Source organism: Vulpes vulpes, chromosome 12 (genome assembly GCF_048418805.1).
Source record: "Vulpes vulpes isolate BD-2025 chromosome 12, VulVul3, whole genome shotgun sequence".
In the NCBI taxonomy this organism is placed as follows: Eukaryota; Metazoa; Chordata; class Mammalia; order Carnivora; family Canidae; genus Vulpes; species Vulpes vulpes.
In genome coordinates, this window is record NC_132791.1 from 48,524,359 (window position 1) to 48,543,273 (window position 18,915).

At 41.0% G+C, this 18,915-nt stretch overlaps 1 protein-coding gene across 1 annotated transcript in view; it reads right to left on the minus strand.

The window, feature by feature from the left end:
* Nucleotides 1-18,915, minus strand: part of KDM3B (lysine demethylase 3B) — a 69,282-nt gene that overhangs the window by 27,729 nt on the left and 22,638 nt on the right. Inside the window, exons 5-11 of the mRNA XM_072728472.1 lie at nucleotides 17,706-17,830; nucleotides 15,407-15,481; nucleotides 12,376-12,975; nucleotides 6,675-7,911; nucleotides 5,571-5,772; nucleotides 1,327-1,541; nucleotides 281-433 (exon numbers count right to left, since the gene is read on the minus strand). Of these exons, the coding sequence (XP_072584573.1) occupies nucleotides 281-433; nucleotides 1,327-1,541; nucleotides 5,571-5,772; nucleotides 6,675-7,911; nucleotides 12,376-12,975; nucleotides 15,407-15,481; nucleotides 17,706-17,830 (2,607 nt within the window). The remainder of the gene's footprint in view (nucleotides 1-280; nucleotides 434-1,326; nucleotides 1,542-5,570; nucleotides 5,773-6,674; nucleotides 7,912-12,375; nucleotides 12,976-15,406; nucleotides 15,482-17,705; nucleotides 17,831-18,915) is intronic.

Consider the following 18,915-nt stretch of genomic DNA (forward strand, 5'->3'; position numbering starts at 1 on the left):
TGAATTATACCTCAATAAAGAAGTTACTAAAACACACACACACACACACACACACACACACTCACACACACAGCAAGGGAAGGTAAAGAATAACCCTTCTTGGCTTCTTTTAGCCTGCTGAGTTAGGCTGGAATACTGGCAATTGTTAAAGGCCTCACAATGCAACAAAAATGAGTGAAGCTAAGCAGTTCAAGAAGGGGCACAAACCCATTCTGGCTTCAAGTCCCATACCTCCAATGACAGGTTACCTTTAGAATTGAACAGGACAATATTTGCTCACCACTGCGTGGACGGCTTTTTCTGAGCCTGTAACAGTCAAGGCAGACCCCAAATCCACATTTGCGACAAACCCAGTGGATGTTGAAGAGAGTTGTTTCACATACATCACACATTTCCCGTACACCACGCACTGCTCGCTTCCATGCCACTTTCTCTGGTGGAAAGAGGAAGAGAAATAATATTGGCATTGATCATCCTGAACAACAAGCAAAAGACCCCAGACCCATTGACTGCTACTCGAACTGTTTTGTCCAGCAGAAAAACTCAAAAATGCAAGAAGTTAGTGCTTCTATAAATATGGGATGCTTGGGTAGCTCAGTGGTTTAGTGCCTGCCTTCGGCCCAGGGCCTGATCCTGGAGTCCCAGGATGGAGTCCCATATCAGGCTCCCTGCGTGGAGCCTGCTTCTCCCTCTAATGTCTCTGCCTCTGTCTCTCATGAAAAAAAAATAAGTAAAATCTTAATAAATAAATAAATAAATGTATGTATGTATGTATGTAAGAGAAACAAAATGGAATTGCTAACATTTCTGAACAAGTGTCAGTGAAAATAAATGCCACATGTTGTTACTTAAAATAATGTAAAAATTTCGATTTGAGGGAGTTGGAAATAAGATGACTCTTCACTTGAAGTGTAGGGAATAATTTCATAGTATAATTTTCCTTGGCGTAGAAATAGGGTACAGTATCTCACAGACATAGAAATATCATAAATGTTTGAATAACGGTGGGTTCCAGGTGTGAAACATGGTACCCAGTAGTACTTCATTTATTCACAAACCATGTAATATCACTTACTATTACAAAGTGGTTCAAAGCAAACTGAAAATATTCAGTGACCCAAACCCAGACAGGGATCAAGGAAGGAATGAGGTCTGCTGGATACAGTTAGGGCTTCAGATACTTAGTTTGCTACAAGAAAACTCTTGTCAGTCTTAATTCATCCACAGAAAATTCGATCTGCCACTCCTTCCACTCCTCCTTTAAGCAACAGAAAATGAAAGTTCCCAAGTAGGAGTGCCTGGAAAACAAGCAAGAGGGTGTCTTACGGTGTGGCTCCACCATCATCATGGCCTCTTTCTCGGACATCACCAGCTGGCAGAACTGGTCCCCAACGTTGGCCAGGATATATTTTGAGGTTTCTAGGTCTATCCCTTCTGCTAGGGAGGAAGAGGGAATCCACAGGTTCATGGCATCAGGGTCACTTTGCTGGGGACTCAGAAACCCCTCCACACGGAGTACCCCCTTCCGAGTGAAGATCAACCTGAGACAGGAAGGTAGACAGTCAAGTACATGCAAACTAATACACACCTAAAACCCTAGGAGCTAAACACAGTAAATGAAACTTAAAAGGAATCAGTGTGTTTTAAGAATTTTCACCCTAGAGCGTATCTGGCTGGCTTAGTCAGAAGGGCATGCAGCTCCTGATTTTGTGGTTTTGAGTTCAATACCCAAATTGGGTGTAGACATACTTTTTTTAAAAAAAAAAAAAGGCATTTCCACCCTATTTGACCAACATAGTATGCATTCTCTGCACTAGCAGAAAGGTTTGTGAACACTTAGTTATATCTGGATTCTTTAAAAAGCTACCCTCAGTAATGTTTTTCAGTTTCTTTACTTGCCTATTCCACCTATACACCCATACCACTGAACATGACCAGAGGAAAATAGCCATGTTCGCTGTCACCTTTGAAATTCATGTCTATCTATGTCAAGTGAGCCCTTCATGTTGCCTTACAATCAAAATAGTTTCCCGGTACACACTCCCTCTTCTAGATGCCTTTTTCATATCTTCACCTCTCATTTCTTTCTTGTTTTTAAAGATTTTATTTATTTGAAAGAGAGAGAGAGAGAGAGACAGAGACACTATGAGCGGAGGAAGGGCAGAGGGAGAAGCAGACTCCCTGTGGAGCAGGGAGCCAGATGTGGGACTCAATCCCAGGACTCTAGGACCACAATCTGAGCCGAAGGCAGATGCATAACTGACTGGGCCACCCAGGTCCCGTTCACCTCTCTCTCTCTCTTTTAAAAAATTTTTTTTTAAAGATTTTATTTATTTATTCAAGAGAGACACAGAGAGAGAGGCAGAGACACAAGCAGAGGGAGAAGCAGGCTCCCTGCAGGGAGCCCAATGCGGGATTTGATCCTGGGACTCCAGGATCACACCCTCAGTCAAAGGCAGGTGCTAAACCGCTGAGCCACCCAGGCATCCCCCCCGTTCACCTCTCTTTTCTAACCTCCACTATAATTTTCCCCATGAAGACCTGGCAATGTATTCCACTGAGAAAAATACAAAAAGCCAGAAGAGATGTCCCTAAGTCCCCATCACCATACTACTGGGCCTTCCTGCAATTGGGCCCATGTTCCATTTGACCTGATGCTGCTGCTAGGAATGAGCTAGATCCTAGACAAGACCAAGCTCTCCACCTATATCTGGAGACCTATCCTCTCCACTTGCATGGGCATCATACCATATATTCTCTTTTCCCCGCTGAGCACAGAACCTGATGTGGGGTTTGATCCCAGGACCCTGAGACCATGACCCGGGCTGAAGGCAGATGTTTCACCAACAAAGCCACCTAGGCGCCCCTACAGCAACATTTCCTCAGAGTTTTCTATACTGACTGTCACCAGTTCCTCTTCTCTTTTCTCTTACTCTACTCCAGTCAGGCTTTCCCTCACCAACATAACCAAACTGTTTTTGAAAAGGTCATACCCCCCATTAAATCCAATGGTCACTTTTAGTTCTCATATGGCCTGACCCAATCCCCAGTATTTGCCATAGTTCATTATTCCTTCCTAGAAATACTTTCTTCGCTTGCCTTCCAGGACACATCACCAATTGTTCTTTTCTCCATCTCCTTTACCAGCTCCTTCTCCTCTTTCCTGTCTCTCCACGTTGGAGAATTCCAGGATTGGTCCTAGGAATGCTTCTCTTCTCTACCTACACTTGGACTCCTTCAAGGTTCTCAAGTAGACACACAGCTTTCAATACCTGGTGGTATCCAAATATTTAACCTCCTGCCTGGACTTTCCCCTCAACTTGAGAGTCAAGTTTCCAGCTGCCCTTTCAACATCTCCATCTAGAAATCTAATAGGAGGCTCAGTGGCTAAGCGTCTGCCTTTGTTCGGCTCAGGGTGTAATTCTGGGGTCCTGGGATGGAGTCTCACATCAGGCTCCGTGCAGGAGTCTGTTTCTCCTTCTGCCTGTGTCTCTGCCTCTCTCTCATGAATAAATAAAATCTTAAAAAAAAAAAAATTTAGAAACATAATAGGCATCTCAAATTTAACATGCCCAAATGAAAAGTTCCCATTTTCTTCCCTAAACCTGTTTTCCCCCAAGAAATCTTATCAGTAAATGGCAATTCCATTCTTCTAGTTTTTGGTCAAAAGCTGTAGAATCATCTTTGACTCCATTCCTTCTTCCAAACTCCATATTTAACCCATCAGAAAATCATGGGAGTTCTCCCTTCAAAATATATCCTTAGGGGTGCCTCAGTAGCTCAGTAGTTAAATGCTCGACTCTTGGAACTCTTGGCTTTGGCTTAGGTCACAATCTTGGGGTTGTGAGACCGAGCCCCATGTCAGGCTCTATGCTAAGCAAGGAGTCTGCTTGAGGTTCTCTCCCTCTGTTCCACCCCAATAAACAGACAAATAAAATCTTCAAAATATGTCCTGTAAAAAAAATAAAAGATTTTATTTATTTGACAGAGAGCGAGTGAGCACATGCAGAGGGGAGTGGCAGGCAGAAGGAGAGGGAGTATTAGGCTCCCTGTTGAGCAGTGAGCTGGATGTGGGGCTTGACCAGGACCATGGGATCATGACCTGAGCTGAAGGCAGACAACTTAACTGAGCCACCTTCTCAAAATGTATCATTAATCCAACCAGACTCATCGCAAGGCAAACCATCATTTCTCACCTGGATAATTCCAACAGCATCTTAATTTCTCCATGTTTCTGCCTTTGCCTCAATATAATCTATTCTCAAGAAGGTAGTAACAGTGATCCTTTAGAACATTCCTGTCACTCACCAGCCCAAAACCTTCAATGGCTTCTCTTTCAGCACAAAAGCTAAAGCCCTCAGGAGTATTCCTTTAAAATATGGACCTATCATTAACTCTGTAACTTCAATTCCCCCGGCTCCCACTCTATCCTTTAGCCACCCTAGCTCCACAAACACACCAGGAATACTCCAGCCTCAGGACAGTTGCTCCTGTTGTGCCCTCTGCTTGGAATACTCTCCCAGAACAATGTGTGGATTACTCCCTCACCTTCTTCAGCCTTTACTCAAATCTCACTTTCTCAAATCATCCTATTTAAACCGTAGCCTCTCTAAACCTCTCGTCACTTCAATCCTGTTTCCTGTATTTATTTTTCTCATAGTTATTATCAGGTAACATGCCATATATTTAATCTTTCTTCCTTGATCATCTGCCTCTTAAGGGCTGGATCTTTATGGTTTTATACACCACTTAATCCTCGATGCCTATAACACTGTTCAGTAAATATTTGCTGAATGAGTGAATCCACACTACGAGGATAAAACATTTGGATTTATTTTAAAAATTAAGAATCCTTTAAAGATCATTTAGAAGAAATTCGTCTAATTTATCAAGCAGAAGAAAAGTGACTATATATCTGGTGTCTGGTAAAAGCAGGGGATATTCTCAGGATTTTCATCAGTTATCTCTATTTCAAAGACAGTTATTATCTTCTAATCTTCCTTCCCCTTCTCTCGGAGACTCAAGTTACTCTAGCAGCAAAGAGGAATAAGTGGTCAGACAGATCCATATTACAATATGGCATCCTTCTGCTTATACCATTTTCAAATGGAGCCCAAATTAGGAATAACTCAGTGAAGCTCAGGGGCCAGCAGCTGGGACTGTTAACTTCTGTTCCTTAAGGACAAAGCCACCAAGTCACTTTACAATCCAAACACCTGAATGACTCCTATGGCAGAGCCTCAGTGAAGACTCAGAGCAAAGCGGTTAAGGAAAACAAGGAAAAGATGTGAGACAGGCTGGGATGTCTGGGTGGCTCAGTGGTTAAGCGATTGTCTGCGTTTGGCTCAGGACATGATCCTGGGGTCCTGGGATTGAGTCCCACATCAGGGTCCCCACAGAGGAGCTTTGCTTCTGCTTCATCCTCTGCCTCTCTCTGTGTCTCTCATGAATAAATAAACAAAATCCTAAAAAACCCCAAGATGTGAGACAGCCTAACAGGTTCAGAGAAAGAGCAGCAGTTATGTATCACTAATGGAAACTGGGAAGAAGATGGAGATGGGTCTGGGTACCTCCGGAAGTGAAAGAAGCGGCAGGCCACAGTGGAATCATCTTGCTCCTGTTCTTTAAACTTCCGATACCGCTCCAGGCGGCACTCCCGACACTTGTGCAGGTGAGGGGCTACATTGATGCATGACCCATCCTGCAGGAAAGGCTCTCCGGACTGCTTCAGCTTCTTTACCTTGCTCACATCTTTCAGCACTGACTGGCCAACTGTGGCAAGGGAAGGAGGAGAAACAATTGGTCATGAGTGGTATTAATAGGACCCAATAACATGATCCTCCTGGGGATGAATTCTTGTTCTGACCTGGCTCACTCTTCCTTGCAATGGCTGGGCTTGTGCCTATCGTGTTCATCCTTGACAGAAAGGGAGGGAGGAAAAAGGCTTCAATTGGAAGCTAAGGACCATGGAGAGAATTTGTGGCAAGTGCCCCATTACAAGGAAACAACTCTGGCATGGGTGAGGAAAACCCAAGAAGGTAGAAGGAAGCCATTTGCCTCTAGCCTCTGGGGATATGACTGTTTTATTAATCAACAACTCCTACGTCCCCACGGGACACCAATTCCTGATGTTAACAGTTACTTTTACTATTAGACTTTCTCTTAGATACTTGCACTTACACAATTCTGGACCATAGCTTTGCATAGGACTTAATGGCTTTTGGAAGAAGTGTTAAAACCCTATATATGTAACAGAGTGAAGCAATATGAGGGGTGATTCTTTTTGCTTAAACAAGTCTATGGAAAAAAAAAGTCTATGAAAGGCTGCTATGTGAGAATAAAATCCAATACTCCGTAATACCTCTAAAGTAAGTTAAAGAAGATGAGCCAAAGAGAAAAGAAAAAGGGTTGAGAAAAATACCAGGAAAGAGCTCCTGACCAGGAGTACCAAGGCTCCTCCTTTGTGGAATTATCATTACACAGGGAGATCTTCTTCTTTAGTAAGGATGCTGGTTAGATGCAATCCTGCCCTGAACCAAAAAGTCTGAGGTGGGGCCTCTACTGGAAGAGGAAATTATAGAACTTTCCATCAAAGAAAGGACTTCTGCCCAAGAGCACAAGGCATTAAAGGCTAGTGCCAGAGCCAAGCCAATGGATAACCCCAGCAAGATCACCTTTTAGGGGGGCGGTCCGTGGCCGGCCCTTTGGAGCCTGCTTCCCTTTGCCTTTGCCCAGCAATAGCTCAGCACTTCGCTCCCCATTGGGGCCCAACTTCCCCATCAGGTGCTCTGGAATCCCCTTCAGGCCAGTCTTGGCCTGCAGCTGCTCCTCAGAATCGCTCAAATCCGACAGGTCACTGTTGGTACTGGAGTCCGAGTCCTGTCTGCAAGCCAAGCTTCGTTCATCCAGTGAGAACCTTTTCACAGCTTCAAAAGGAGCTTTGTTCTCCTGTGAAAAATCTGCTGGGGAGGACAGAAAGCTGCCTGAGTGCCTGCCAAAGACGTTACTAAAGGTTTTGAGGAGGGGATTGTCCTGCTGCCCAGGCCCCACAGTTGGCCTCTCCTCTGTGGGGCTGGAGGAGAGAGTAGGCATCTCAATGGGCTGGGTGAGGCTGCTGGTGGGCGAACTGGAGCGGCCATTCCCCATGGCAGAGAGGCTGGGGCCCCCGGTGGTAAGAGCTGAGCCCAGAACACCAGATACCAGTTTAGAGGAGTCAGTTGTGATGAAGAGGGTTTTCTTCTTTGCTAAAGATGCCGAATCTGTAGAGGAGTGAGCCTCAGGCCAGCTGGGTGCTGTCTTAGAGGTGACTGTGGTAGCAGAGGAAGAGCTACCCGATGCCTGAGATGCAAAGCTGCTGAAAGGGCTATGTTCAACTTTCTCCACAAATGCCAGGAAAGGGTTAGAGGGCTCTTCTCGGGACAGTTTAGGGGGCTGTAAAAATAGATTTTCATGACTCTCTGGGGTGCGGGTATTTAGGAGGCTCCGTGGGAAGGCTGGCGTGAGGGTGGGCATGGACTCTACAGGCACCTTCCGGTCCACAGAGCTGCCAGCCTTAGAGCCCGATTTAGTGTCTGCTCCAAGAGTGGATCTGCCTTTACACAGGCTCTCAAGGCTTTGTTTGAATGAGTCTCGACTGGAGGAATCATCAGCCAAACTCTCTGAAACGGTAGTGAAGTAGTTACTGGTGGGTAAAGTTTGGGACATGCATTGAAAAAACAAGTTTTTAGAGAGATCAGAGTCTTTCTGAGACTCTGGTGCAGAGCTACAGCCAAAAGAGAAGCCCAAAGGTTTGTTCTCTGTGGCTAGAACCCCATTGGACTGGCTCCTTCCACTTCCAAAAGTTAAAGGTTGTGATGAACTTGGGAGAGGTGCTCCAAATCCAGAAGACGCCAGAACAGTATTTCTTGAATTCTGAAAAGAAGATAGCCTGAGTTAGTGATGCTGGTTTCTCTAGACAACCTTATTATTTCTTCCCTGGACCTAGGCCAACATTTCTTGTGGGTCAAATCAACTTTTCTCTCCTACAATTCCATGAAAATTGCTCTTATAACTACATTTCACCAGCATTAGGCAAGGAACCTGCCACAGACCACACAGAGGGGCATCTTTAACAAGGTGAGCTAGAGATAACAGGATGTCATTCATCCTGCCATTCCTTTGGTTGTTAGCCAAGTGGCTGTCAAAGCACTAGGAGGCTGTGTAGGCTTCTTAGTTTCTATGTGGAAATGAAAACACTACCAGGAATTGAAAGAAAGGGTTCTTGAATACACAGACATGAGCTTTCATTGTGACATGCATTTGGTGGCCCTGTAATATTTACTTTAATTAACTTTACTTCAATTAATTTACTTCAGCTATTATCAAAATTCTGATTTATTTAAAAGTTTTGTTTTGGGACATCTGGGTAGCTCAGTGGCATAGCGTCTGCCTTCAGCTCAGGGTGTGATCCTGGGATACGGGATTGAGACCCACATCGGGCTCCTTGCAGGGAGTCTGCTTCTCCCTCTGCCTGTGTTTCTGCCTCTCTCTCTCTCTGTGTTTCTCACGAATAAATAAAATGAAATAAAAGTGTTTTGATTTATTTAAATTAACAGCCCATCTTACAAAAGTGACTTCAGTCCCATGACAATGAGGAAAAATATTCTTTATTAGTCTGAAACTCTGCAAGATGGACCATGTCAGATTTTGGCCATTTGAGTCCAAATCAACCTGAAAGTTGAGTATTTCTTTCAATTAAAGTTAGACCTAAAGATGTTAAATTATAGAAAGCACACTTATGAGGTGTCTAGGTGGCTCAGTCGGCTAGGCATTTGACTCTTGATCTTGGCTCAGGTCTTGATTTCAGGGTTGTGAGTTCAAGCCTCGCTCAGTGTGGAGCCCACTTAAAAAAAAAAAAAAAAAGAAAAGAAAAAGGAAGAAAGAAGGCATACTCATTACTGAACTCTTTTGTTATCATTAGATTCCAAATAGCCTCCAAACAGTAAAAGGGTTGATACTCATACATCCACCAAACAAAAGCATTCAGCTTAACAAATTAGCTAATGAAAAAACATTTTCCTTTTTTTCACCTTGAAATTGTTAACGTCTGTATGTGAATAAAAGGTGTGTAAAAAGGGCAGGTTTGCTTCCATATATGTACGCAGAGAGAAACCTCCATTAACAGGTCTGAACACTTAAAATCAACTTGCAGGTTGTAGAGGACATACTCTCTCTCTGTAAAATATTTATTTGAGAGAGAAAGAGAGACACAGACAGACAGACAGACAACAAGCAGGGGGAGGGGCAGAGGGAGTGGGAGAAGCAGACTACCCACTGAGCAGGGAGCCTCATTTGGGGCTGGATCTCAGGACCCCCCCCCCCCAATCACAACCCGAGCTGAAGGCAGATGAACTGAGCTGCCCAGGCACCCTGAGGATGTTATCTGTTAACATTTATTTTATTCTTTTTAAATTGTTTTTAAAAAGACTTTATTTGACAGAGAAAGAGAGAGAGAGCACACGCAGGGGATAGTGGCAGAGAGAGAAGGAGAAGCAGGCTCCACAATGAACAGAGAACCTGATGACACAGGGCTCCATCCAGGACCTTGAATTCATGACCTGAGCCCAAGGCAGACGCTTAATTGACTGAGCTACCCATGTGCCCTGATCAGTCATTTTAAAACATTGGTAACAAAAACTATTCCAGGACTGCTTAATGGCTTCCTTCTGGGGTGATAAAATTATTTGTAACTAGAAAGTAAAAACGGTTGTACAACATTGTGGATGTATTAAATACCACAGTATTATAACACTTTAAATAGCTGAAATGGTAAATTTAATGGTTACTCTTCCACAATTAAAAAAATTATTCCAGAGGCACAGTTAGTTAAATGTCTGGCTCAGGTAATGATTTCAGGGTCCTGGGATGGAGCCCCATGTAGGGATCCCTGCTCAGCAGGAATTCTGCTTGAGGATATACTTCCTCCCCTCTCTGCTCCTTTTCCTGCTTGTGTGTGTGCTTTCTCTCCTAAATCAATCAATCAATCAATCAATCAATCAATCAATCTTCAAATTATTCCGGATATTCAAAAGGACTATTGTTAAAAAAAAAAGGGGGGGGGGAGGAGATTGTTTATTTAAGGTGTTCTTAAATATGCAAGAGGAACCTACATTAGGACTTTATCTGAGGGTGGAACAGAGACATGAGAAACAGGAAGGCCACCTAAGGCTTGCCTCCAGTTGATATTTGCTACAGAGGTTGTCTTGGCATTTTAGAGTTAACAACTTGGAAGTTTGTTTAAGGTAAACTTGAAGCCCAACATGGGGCTTTGGGGGTTGGAGATCAAGAGTCACATATTCTCCTGACTGAGCCAGCCAAGCACCCCATTATTCTTTTTCTTTTCCTTCCCACTAATCTGCAACTATTGACTTAAAACCCCTCCCAACAGAAAAGAGAATGGAAAGGCACAGCCCTAAGGATTGGCTGGCTATTGTTTCTTTCTTCTTCTTCTTTAAGACTTTATTTGAAAGACAGAGTCAGAGTGAGCATAAGCGGAGGGAGGGGCAGAGGAAGTAGCAGACTTCCTGCTGATCAGGGAGCCTGATGTAGGGGTCTGATCCCAGAATCCTGGAATCATGACTTGAGCTGAAGGCATGTACTTAACCAACCGACTGAGCTACCCAGGAACCCCTGGCTGTTGTTTCACTAGCAGAATTTGGCCAGGAGCCTTGACACCTGCATGACTCCAAGGATCCAGCATGGGTAGCTCAGGTTTCACTACTAAAGTTACCCTTTAAAAATAAATCACATGAATGAAAAATAATTTGGATGGCCTTTCATTTTCCTTCAAATGATTAAATTTTAAATCCTCTTCTTATAAGAAAGTGATGACAAACTGATTTCAATTTAATTTTTAGGGCAAGAAGTTTCCTGGGGGCTGTGTCCCTATTTTAGATTTGACACCATAATGGAAACATCCATTTCTGTACTTTTAAATCAGATCCCAGGAGAATACCTAGGCTGACACACTACCAAAGTCACTGATACAGTCACAGAAACTTCTCCAACCTCTTCAAAAAATGCCCTTTGAAACCACATTTCCTCTATCCAGCATTGCTACCCCAAGAATAATAGCATTCAGTGGGCTTCCTCTTGTAGCATATAAAACTTGTCTACTTTGTAAATCCTCCTTTACATCTATACCGTCTTTGACATGGAGGGGATTTTAATTAATCTGAGCAATACGCTGACATACACACAGAGGAAATCCACATAAGATCCTCATCTAGTTCTCTTGGGAATGCTGGTCAACTCACAGAGGACAAACTGTGAATAGTGTGAAATTCACATTTATAGGTCTTCTGCCTGGACCTTTCACCTCCCTCCCCATCTCTGTACACTTAGGATTCACAAATTGCATCTGCTAGAAGAACTCAGATGAAATGCATATGCCATGCTTTACCTGGCACTGTTATACCTAAAATGATTCCATCTTAAGATGTGAGCTCCTTCAAATAGGGATTTCAATTCTTTGTTTATAATATACAGTACTTAGCACACAGTAGTTTCCTATACATAATTTAAAAAATCATTTAGTATTTTGTCTTTGTATTTCATATTCCAACTTGAGGAAACAGCCAGTCTGAAAAAAAAAATGACTAGCATCATAAATCATTCTTCGGTGACCAAAATAAGAGTGAAAAGACTTTAAGAAATGATTTTGATATTGTTTTAAATTTGACTGGAGAGCCAACATGATGTTAACTTGTATTTAACAGAAGTTCTATTTCAGCAACAAACATGTTTATCATATAAAGAACATAGTGAGTTGGATACTACTGTGATTAATTCCATCAGATTTTCCAGGTAAGGCTTAAAGAGTAAGTTAGGAAAAAAAAAAAAAAGGCAAAATTTTCATAGCCATATTAAATCATGGGAAGAAGCCCAGCCTCAAAGGAAAATATCCTAGCAAATGATGAACTGAAAACAGGGGATGGTAATAGTCGCTTTCACAAAGCCTTAATTATAGTGTTCACTGTTACCAACACTGTAATTCATTAACCTTGCCTCTCATAGGCCAGGTGGAGGCTCAACCACTATGTGAACTAAATAGATAATTGAATTAAAAAGATTCCCCATCAGATCTATTTGAGCATCTCATTAAATTGGGTTTTATAATCAGTTTTTGATTAGTACAATTGTTCAGGTGACTTTTAAGAGCTAACAAAGTTATTAAAATATACACATTTGCCCAATGAGTAGTAAAGGACTATTCAGAGTACAATTTAAGCACATCTCAGAAATACTCCCCCCCTGTGGCATTTTAGATGCTTTTTAATGTGTTAACATTAAAAGAATGAACCCAAATCTTGCAAATCTGCCCCTGAAACAACTCACCTCTCCTGGGGCCTGTAACCGGCTGCCTTTCTGTTTTTCCGGCCCAGTCCCTGCTGCAAGGCCAGTGTCTGAGATCCTCACCGTGGTTGGGGTGGAGCTGGCGGTAGTGACCACAGCTGCTGAAACCACTATGCCCTGGCCAACTTGTTCCAGTGTTTTTCCTGCCTCTTTGTTTTCGGCTCCACCCACCTCTGGGGCCAAAGGTGTTTGACCTGTGGCTGTAGAATATGGAGTGAAAGGTACAGGTGTGTCCCCACCTACAGGCTCATCCTGCACCACCAGAGTCCTGCCGTTTTCTTTGGTGTAAGTGGCAAAGCGAATGTTGCGGTTAATCTGGGGAACAAATGTAGTCGGTGGCTGCTTGGCTCTCTGATCCAGCCCTGGCTCTCCACTGGCATTCCCTCCTTTCCAGGGCCCTCGGCTTGCCTCACCTCCATCGCTCCCATTACTGTCTACTTCACCCCTGTCTCCTTTTAATTTCTTTGATGCAGTGTCACACCCAGAGTCCGAAGCACTTTTCCTCCTCCGGCCATCTTTCCCCTCTATGCTCTCTCTCTTCTTCTTTCCTTTGGAAGATTTTACTGCTTTTAACGTACCCCCCTACAAAACAAAATTCAAAAAAGATTTATTATAAGGAACCTTCCATCCTGTGAAAACCATACACCATTAGTTCTTTCCCATCTCTAGAAGCAGACAAAGCAGGCAGACTGCTACATTCCGACACCAGCTCTAAGATATCCCCTTAGTCAGAAAGCTCCAACCTTCCTGTGACTCAATTTATACACATATACAAGATAATGATTATGAGAGATTAACTCACCTGGCAAACCTTCCCTTAAATAAAAGGCTTCCTCAAATGGACTTTTTTGAGGGTTTGAAAAATTTAGAATTTCTTTTACAAAAGAAGACTGTTACTGGTAGGCTAGGAACTCATTTGCCCCTTGATGGAAAAAAAAAATCTGCTGTATTTCATATTTTTCTTCTTGTTGGACTGAAAATAGCATTTCAAGTATTGAAATATAAAATCTCCTCTTTTCAGATGTCACTAAAAAAACTGGTGACAACATTAGGAAGACCAACATTTGTTGAGTCCGTGACCAAAGGAAGAGTGAGTCCAATACAGACAGGTCTGGATTATTCTTATGGGCACTATAAATACACAAACAATCTCTAGAACTTATTTCAAAGTATTAGATAAAGGAATGCAAAAAAGGCAGGCTACCATAGACCAAACAGCTAAATCCCTTAGCTCTTCCAATAATTTCAGCCTATCTCATGAAATCTGACTTGTGTCTTACTTGAGAGGCCGAGCAACCTTAAAAGATAGAAGATTAGAAGACACAATTCTATCTCTAAATAAATTCCTTCCCTGACAAGCGCAAGGGGAAGGGCACTTAGAACTCAGCTACCATTCTCTCAAGCAATCTTTGTGCTGCAAGAAATTTTATCTAGAATATTCTCAGAATCATATCCTATCATGAAGCAATGTGTTTTTGTTTTTTTTTTAAGCTTTATTCAGGTAACTTTCAGATAGTTTTACTCAGGTAACATGTGTTGGGGTGGCAATAAGCTAGTGACACACAGTTATTTAGCCATTAATATTTATGAACTTCATTAAACTAATCTTATTGCCCTTGAATATTTATAGCTTCTTTACATAGATCATTTCTGTCATAACCATTACTATACCTATTAAAATTGGAACTTTTTCAAATTTTATATTTCTTTTGGCCAGTTCTGGTTTCTCTATTCTCTCTCTTTTTTGCTCTTTTTTATTTCCATCTTTTCTCCCTTGATTTCCTTCTACAGCTCTTAACCAACTTCAAGATTCCCTTCTGTTTCCCCCATACTTTTGGTAATCTACTGCTGAAAACCACAGTTCTAATCTTTAATGCATCCAGTGAAGTTGCTGATCTTGGCTCATAGCAACCTCTCTGGGCAATAACTTATATTTATGTCCTACTTATAGTGAGCTCCTCAATGTGAACAGACAGCGTAAGGCATGGAGACCAGTACTCTCCAGTTACGTCTGACCATCTAAATAGTGTATTGCATGTAAGAGGTAATGAATGAATGAATGAATGAATGAAAGAAAGAACGAACGAACTAAAAAGGGGCCCAACACACTATCAAAAGTAAAAGGTTTGAAAAAAAAAAAAAAAAAAAAAGTAAAAGGTATTTTCAGTCATGTAAACAGTCCACAGACTTATCCCACTTGTGGCAATATGTGGTAAAGAGCTATTAAATTTAACCCTGATTTTTTTTTCCGAATTTCATCTTATTTTATCAAGTCAAGAATGACTGGATAAAGATGAGAAGAACTATATACTTAGCAGGAGTAGCCAAGACAGCAGTATTACAGAGATGCTAAGAGATTATGAGGAACATGTGGCTAGATGACTATCATAGTCAATGTCTTAGTGAAGGAAATTCACACAGGATTCCTTGACTGGTTCAGGTACTAGTTTACTATCTTTTTTGGGGTTATGATAATTCTGAATGAACCAAGAGCTGGCATGCTTCACAGTAATTATGGAGTAATCCACTGTGTGCTGAGCACTACTGACTTAGGCACCTATTTGATTTGATTCTTCTTGGTATACCAAATTTCGGACTCCTTGGAGCTCACTACTATCTAATAGAAAGAAAAAGAGGATGCAGCTTCTCCATTTCCTACAACTGGGTAGGTTATAAATATTACTACTGCTTGTTACAGCTTTAACTGTGTACTCTATCTTTCAAATATACAAAATATACCTGTCCTGAAACAATGTAAGGAGAAATAGTTAGGCCATAGATTTTTTAAATGGTTAGGCAATACAGTCATAATTAGATGAGTTTGCTCAGACTATACTTCCTTCTTTAGACTATATTCCCTTAACTAGACAAGACTGTGGAGAGAGAAAGTGATGTACAATGACCAGAATGGAAACCCAAAGGGCATCCATGGATGACACACATATGAAGAATCTGCATTAACATGATAAAGAAAGCTTATTAGTCGGCACAGAGACTCAGTCAATTACTGTACCTCGCTCTGAGTAGTTGAATTATCCACCAGCATCACATGGATCAGTCTGGGATCTACGGACTTGATTTCACCACTCTAGAGTAGGAGGATAGCAGAAAATATGAAAAAGGGGAGAGGAAAAAAAAAGATTTAAGCCTTGTCCAAGGACATAATTATATATTTTTCTAATCCATGCAATTACCTCTTTGTTTCTTTTCTTTGTTTTTTTTTTTTTTTTTCTTTTAAAGGCTGTATTTATTTATTCATGAGAGATACAGAAAGAGAGAGAGAGGCAGAGGGAGAAGCAGGCTCCATGCAAAGAGCCCGATGTGGAACTTGATCCTGGATCCTGGGATCACGACCTGAGCCAAAGGCAGATGCTCAACCACTGAGCCACCCAGGCGTTCCTATCTCTTTGTTTCTACTCCAATAAAATGAAAGCTCCATGAAAGCAGGGTTCTCTACTATCTTACTCACTGCCAGAATAACATCCAAAACAAGGTCAGGAATTCGATAAGCACTCAAATATTTGTTAAATTAATTAACGAAAGAATTGAGTTCAATGCCCAAATGTCTCTCTCTCTTTTTTTTAAATGATTTTATTTATTTATTTGACAGAAAGAGAATGCACAAGCAGAGGAGTACAGCAGAGGGAGAAGGAGAAGCATGCTCCCCACGGAGAAGGGAGCCCCACTCCACGTAGGGCTCGATCCCAGGACCCTGAGACCACAATCTAAGCCAAAGGCAGACACCCAACCAACTGAGCCACCCAGGTGCCCCCCAAATGTCTCTTTTAGGGACATTAATTTCAAATTCTGCATCTCTAAAATCTTCCTATTCTGTACATACCAGAAGGTAAAAACTTACAGAACCAAAAATCATTAAAAGAACCACTCTACTAATAAACCATAAAACCACTGGGATCAGCTGATTCGACACCCTGCCAGATTTAACATCCATATCCTTTGATCTAGCAATTATATACCTAGAAATTTATTCTGATTAATAATATGAAGTACCGTACTATAATACGTTCAAGGTTATTCACTGTAGCATTATTTGTATTACTGAAAATACAGGCAGTGATTTAAATGTCCATCAATTTTAGATTAGTTATGAAATACTCATTTAGTGGAAAAACACACAGCTATTTTATTTTATTTTATTTATTTATTAAAAAAATTTTTTAAAAATTTATTTATGATAGTCACACAGAGAGAGAGAGAGAGAGAGAGAGAGAGAGAGAGGCAGAGACATAGGCAGAGGGAGAAGCAGGCTCCATGCACCAGGAGCCTGACGTGGGATTTGATCCCGGGTTTCCAGGATCGCGCCATGGGCCAAAGGCAGGCGCCAAACCGCTGCGCCACCCAGGGATCCCCACACAGCTATTTTAAAAGGATGAGGCAAATTTCTACATATATTTACATAGAAAGATGTTGATAACCTACAGCTAAGCAAAAAAGGTAAATTACAGAACTATATGTATTGTATAATCCCTTTTGTTAATAAAGCATGGCTCATATACTTATCACATAAATAGATAACATGTAAATATTACAACACACACACACACTGTATTTGAAAGAATATTGAATACATACCAATCTATTAATGGTGGTTACCACTGAAGGGAGCGATTTTGCCTGGGGAGAGGGGTGACTTCTAACATCTACTTAATGTATTTCTTTTTAAAATGAAGATAAATAGCAGTATTTTTGAAAACACAATAAGAAATTAAGTAAATAAAGTCATTTATGCTTATACTACATGTGACTGCTAAGGCCAAATCTGAAACCAAGGACAGCACAAGTACATTTCTGTTTGCCTCAAAACACTCATCTGTTGTTTTTTCCTAGACAATTCTCCAGGTAGCTCTAGATGCTGTTTTATTTTTATTTACTTCATTAGAAAGGATTCATTTTTTTTCAGCATCTAAAGGGGAGTGGTTAAGTATTACAGAAGCAAATACTGCCTAGATTTTAAACTACTAACGTTTATGGATATGATAAAAGAAGGATGATACCACTTCACATTTTAACATTAATGTTTAACAGATTTCAAAGCACTTTCCAATATATTATCTTAGTTCCCCAAAGCAGTGCTGAGGTGGGGTTAGGGGAGTACCTAATTATCTGTTAATTTACAGATGAGAACAATGAGGTTAGGAAAACTGAACAGCCTTCTCCAGGTCATACAGTCATTAAGTGAAAGAGTGAGACAGAACTCAAGTCTGTATACACAGTCAAGTGCTCCCTTCCTCTACACTGCCCTCTGTAAGGGGATGAATGAATCTTTTAGAGGAAATAAGCCAAAACCTCACCTCAGTTACAGAGACCTCCATAAGGCGGGTGATGGAGTCTTGATGGCTAACAACACCATAGAGCCAACTTTCTTCCCCCTCTGGCTGGTATACTTTGACCCTGTGACCTTGAACACTGTAGGGACCTAAAGGAGAGATCAGTCAGTACTGTGTATGCTTGGCTAAGCTATAGTTCATGACTTTCTAAAAGTATAAAGAAAACTATATGGTGTAAATATTTAGCACTTTCAGTTCTCTTATATGGAGTTAAATATAAATAAGCAATTTCAGATTTATCATACTCAGCAATTTAAAAACAAAACAGTTTTTCCTAGTAATCTTTGTAAATTCTTGTTTATTTGGAGATGTCTTACCATCTCCCAGATCTGATTTCACCTTCTCTCAATCTTCTAATTCCAAAAGTAATATTAGGAAGAGAAAGAAACCTTACAAGCAACAACCATAGTTAGTAAGAAAACCTACCAGATATATTTGATCTGACGTATACATATAAAAAAATGAGAGGCCAGTAAGTTGACTATACTATTTTGTTAAGTGACCATAGTAATGATAGATAACTATTTACATTCTGCTGACTTTCAGTAACAGTAGGTGGAGAGTTCAATTTTCCAGCTCTTGCACTAATAATAGTCTGAACAAATATAGCACCTGTCTTCCGAGGAACAAAGAGTCTTAAAGATATTACTTTATCAGCAGATAATGTCACTCTACAATATCAACAGACCTTCCAATAAGGATAGCTTCTCTCTTCTGCATATCTCATATATTTGAGACTATATAGCTAAATCATTACTGATTTTAAATTATTATTTATTATTATCTTATAACTATAAGTTTCCTCAATTTTTCTATACATACTCCTGTATACCTCCACCTTTCATTCTGTCTACTCAATTTTCTTCTCTCTGCTATAATTTTTTCCCTCACATTCTTTATGCCTCCATCTTTCCTTGATTATTTAAACATCACTTTATCCTGATACTCTCCTCTCCTCAGTAAGCCAGTTTTCCTACCTTTACTCATTCAGACACAGTTTGACAAAAGACAATCAAAGACCCTATTTCACTGAAAATCACGATTTAAGAGGCTCAGAAAGGAAGAGGAGTAGGTGTGCACCACAAGGGAAGGATAGTTTATTCTTTTTGTGGAATCTTGGGCAAAATCTGTATTTGAACTGGAAAAAGTTAATAATTCTTTTGTTGTTGTTTTT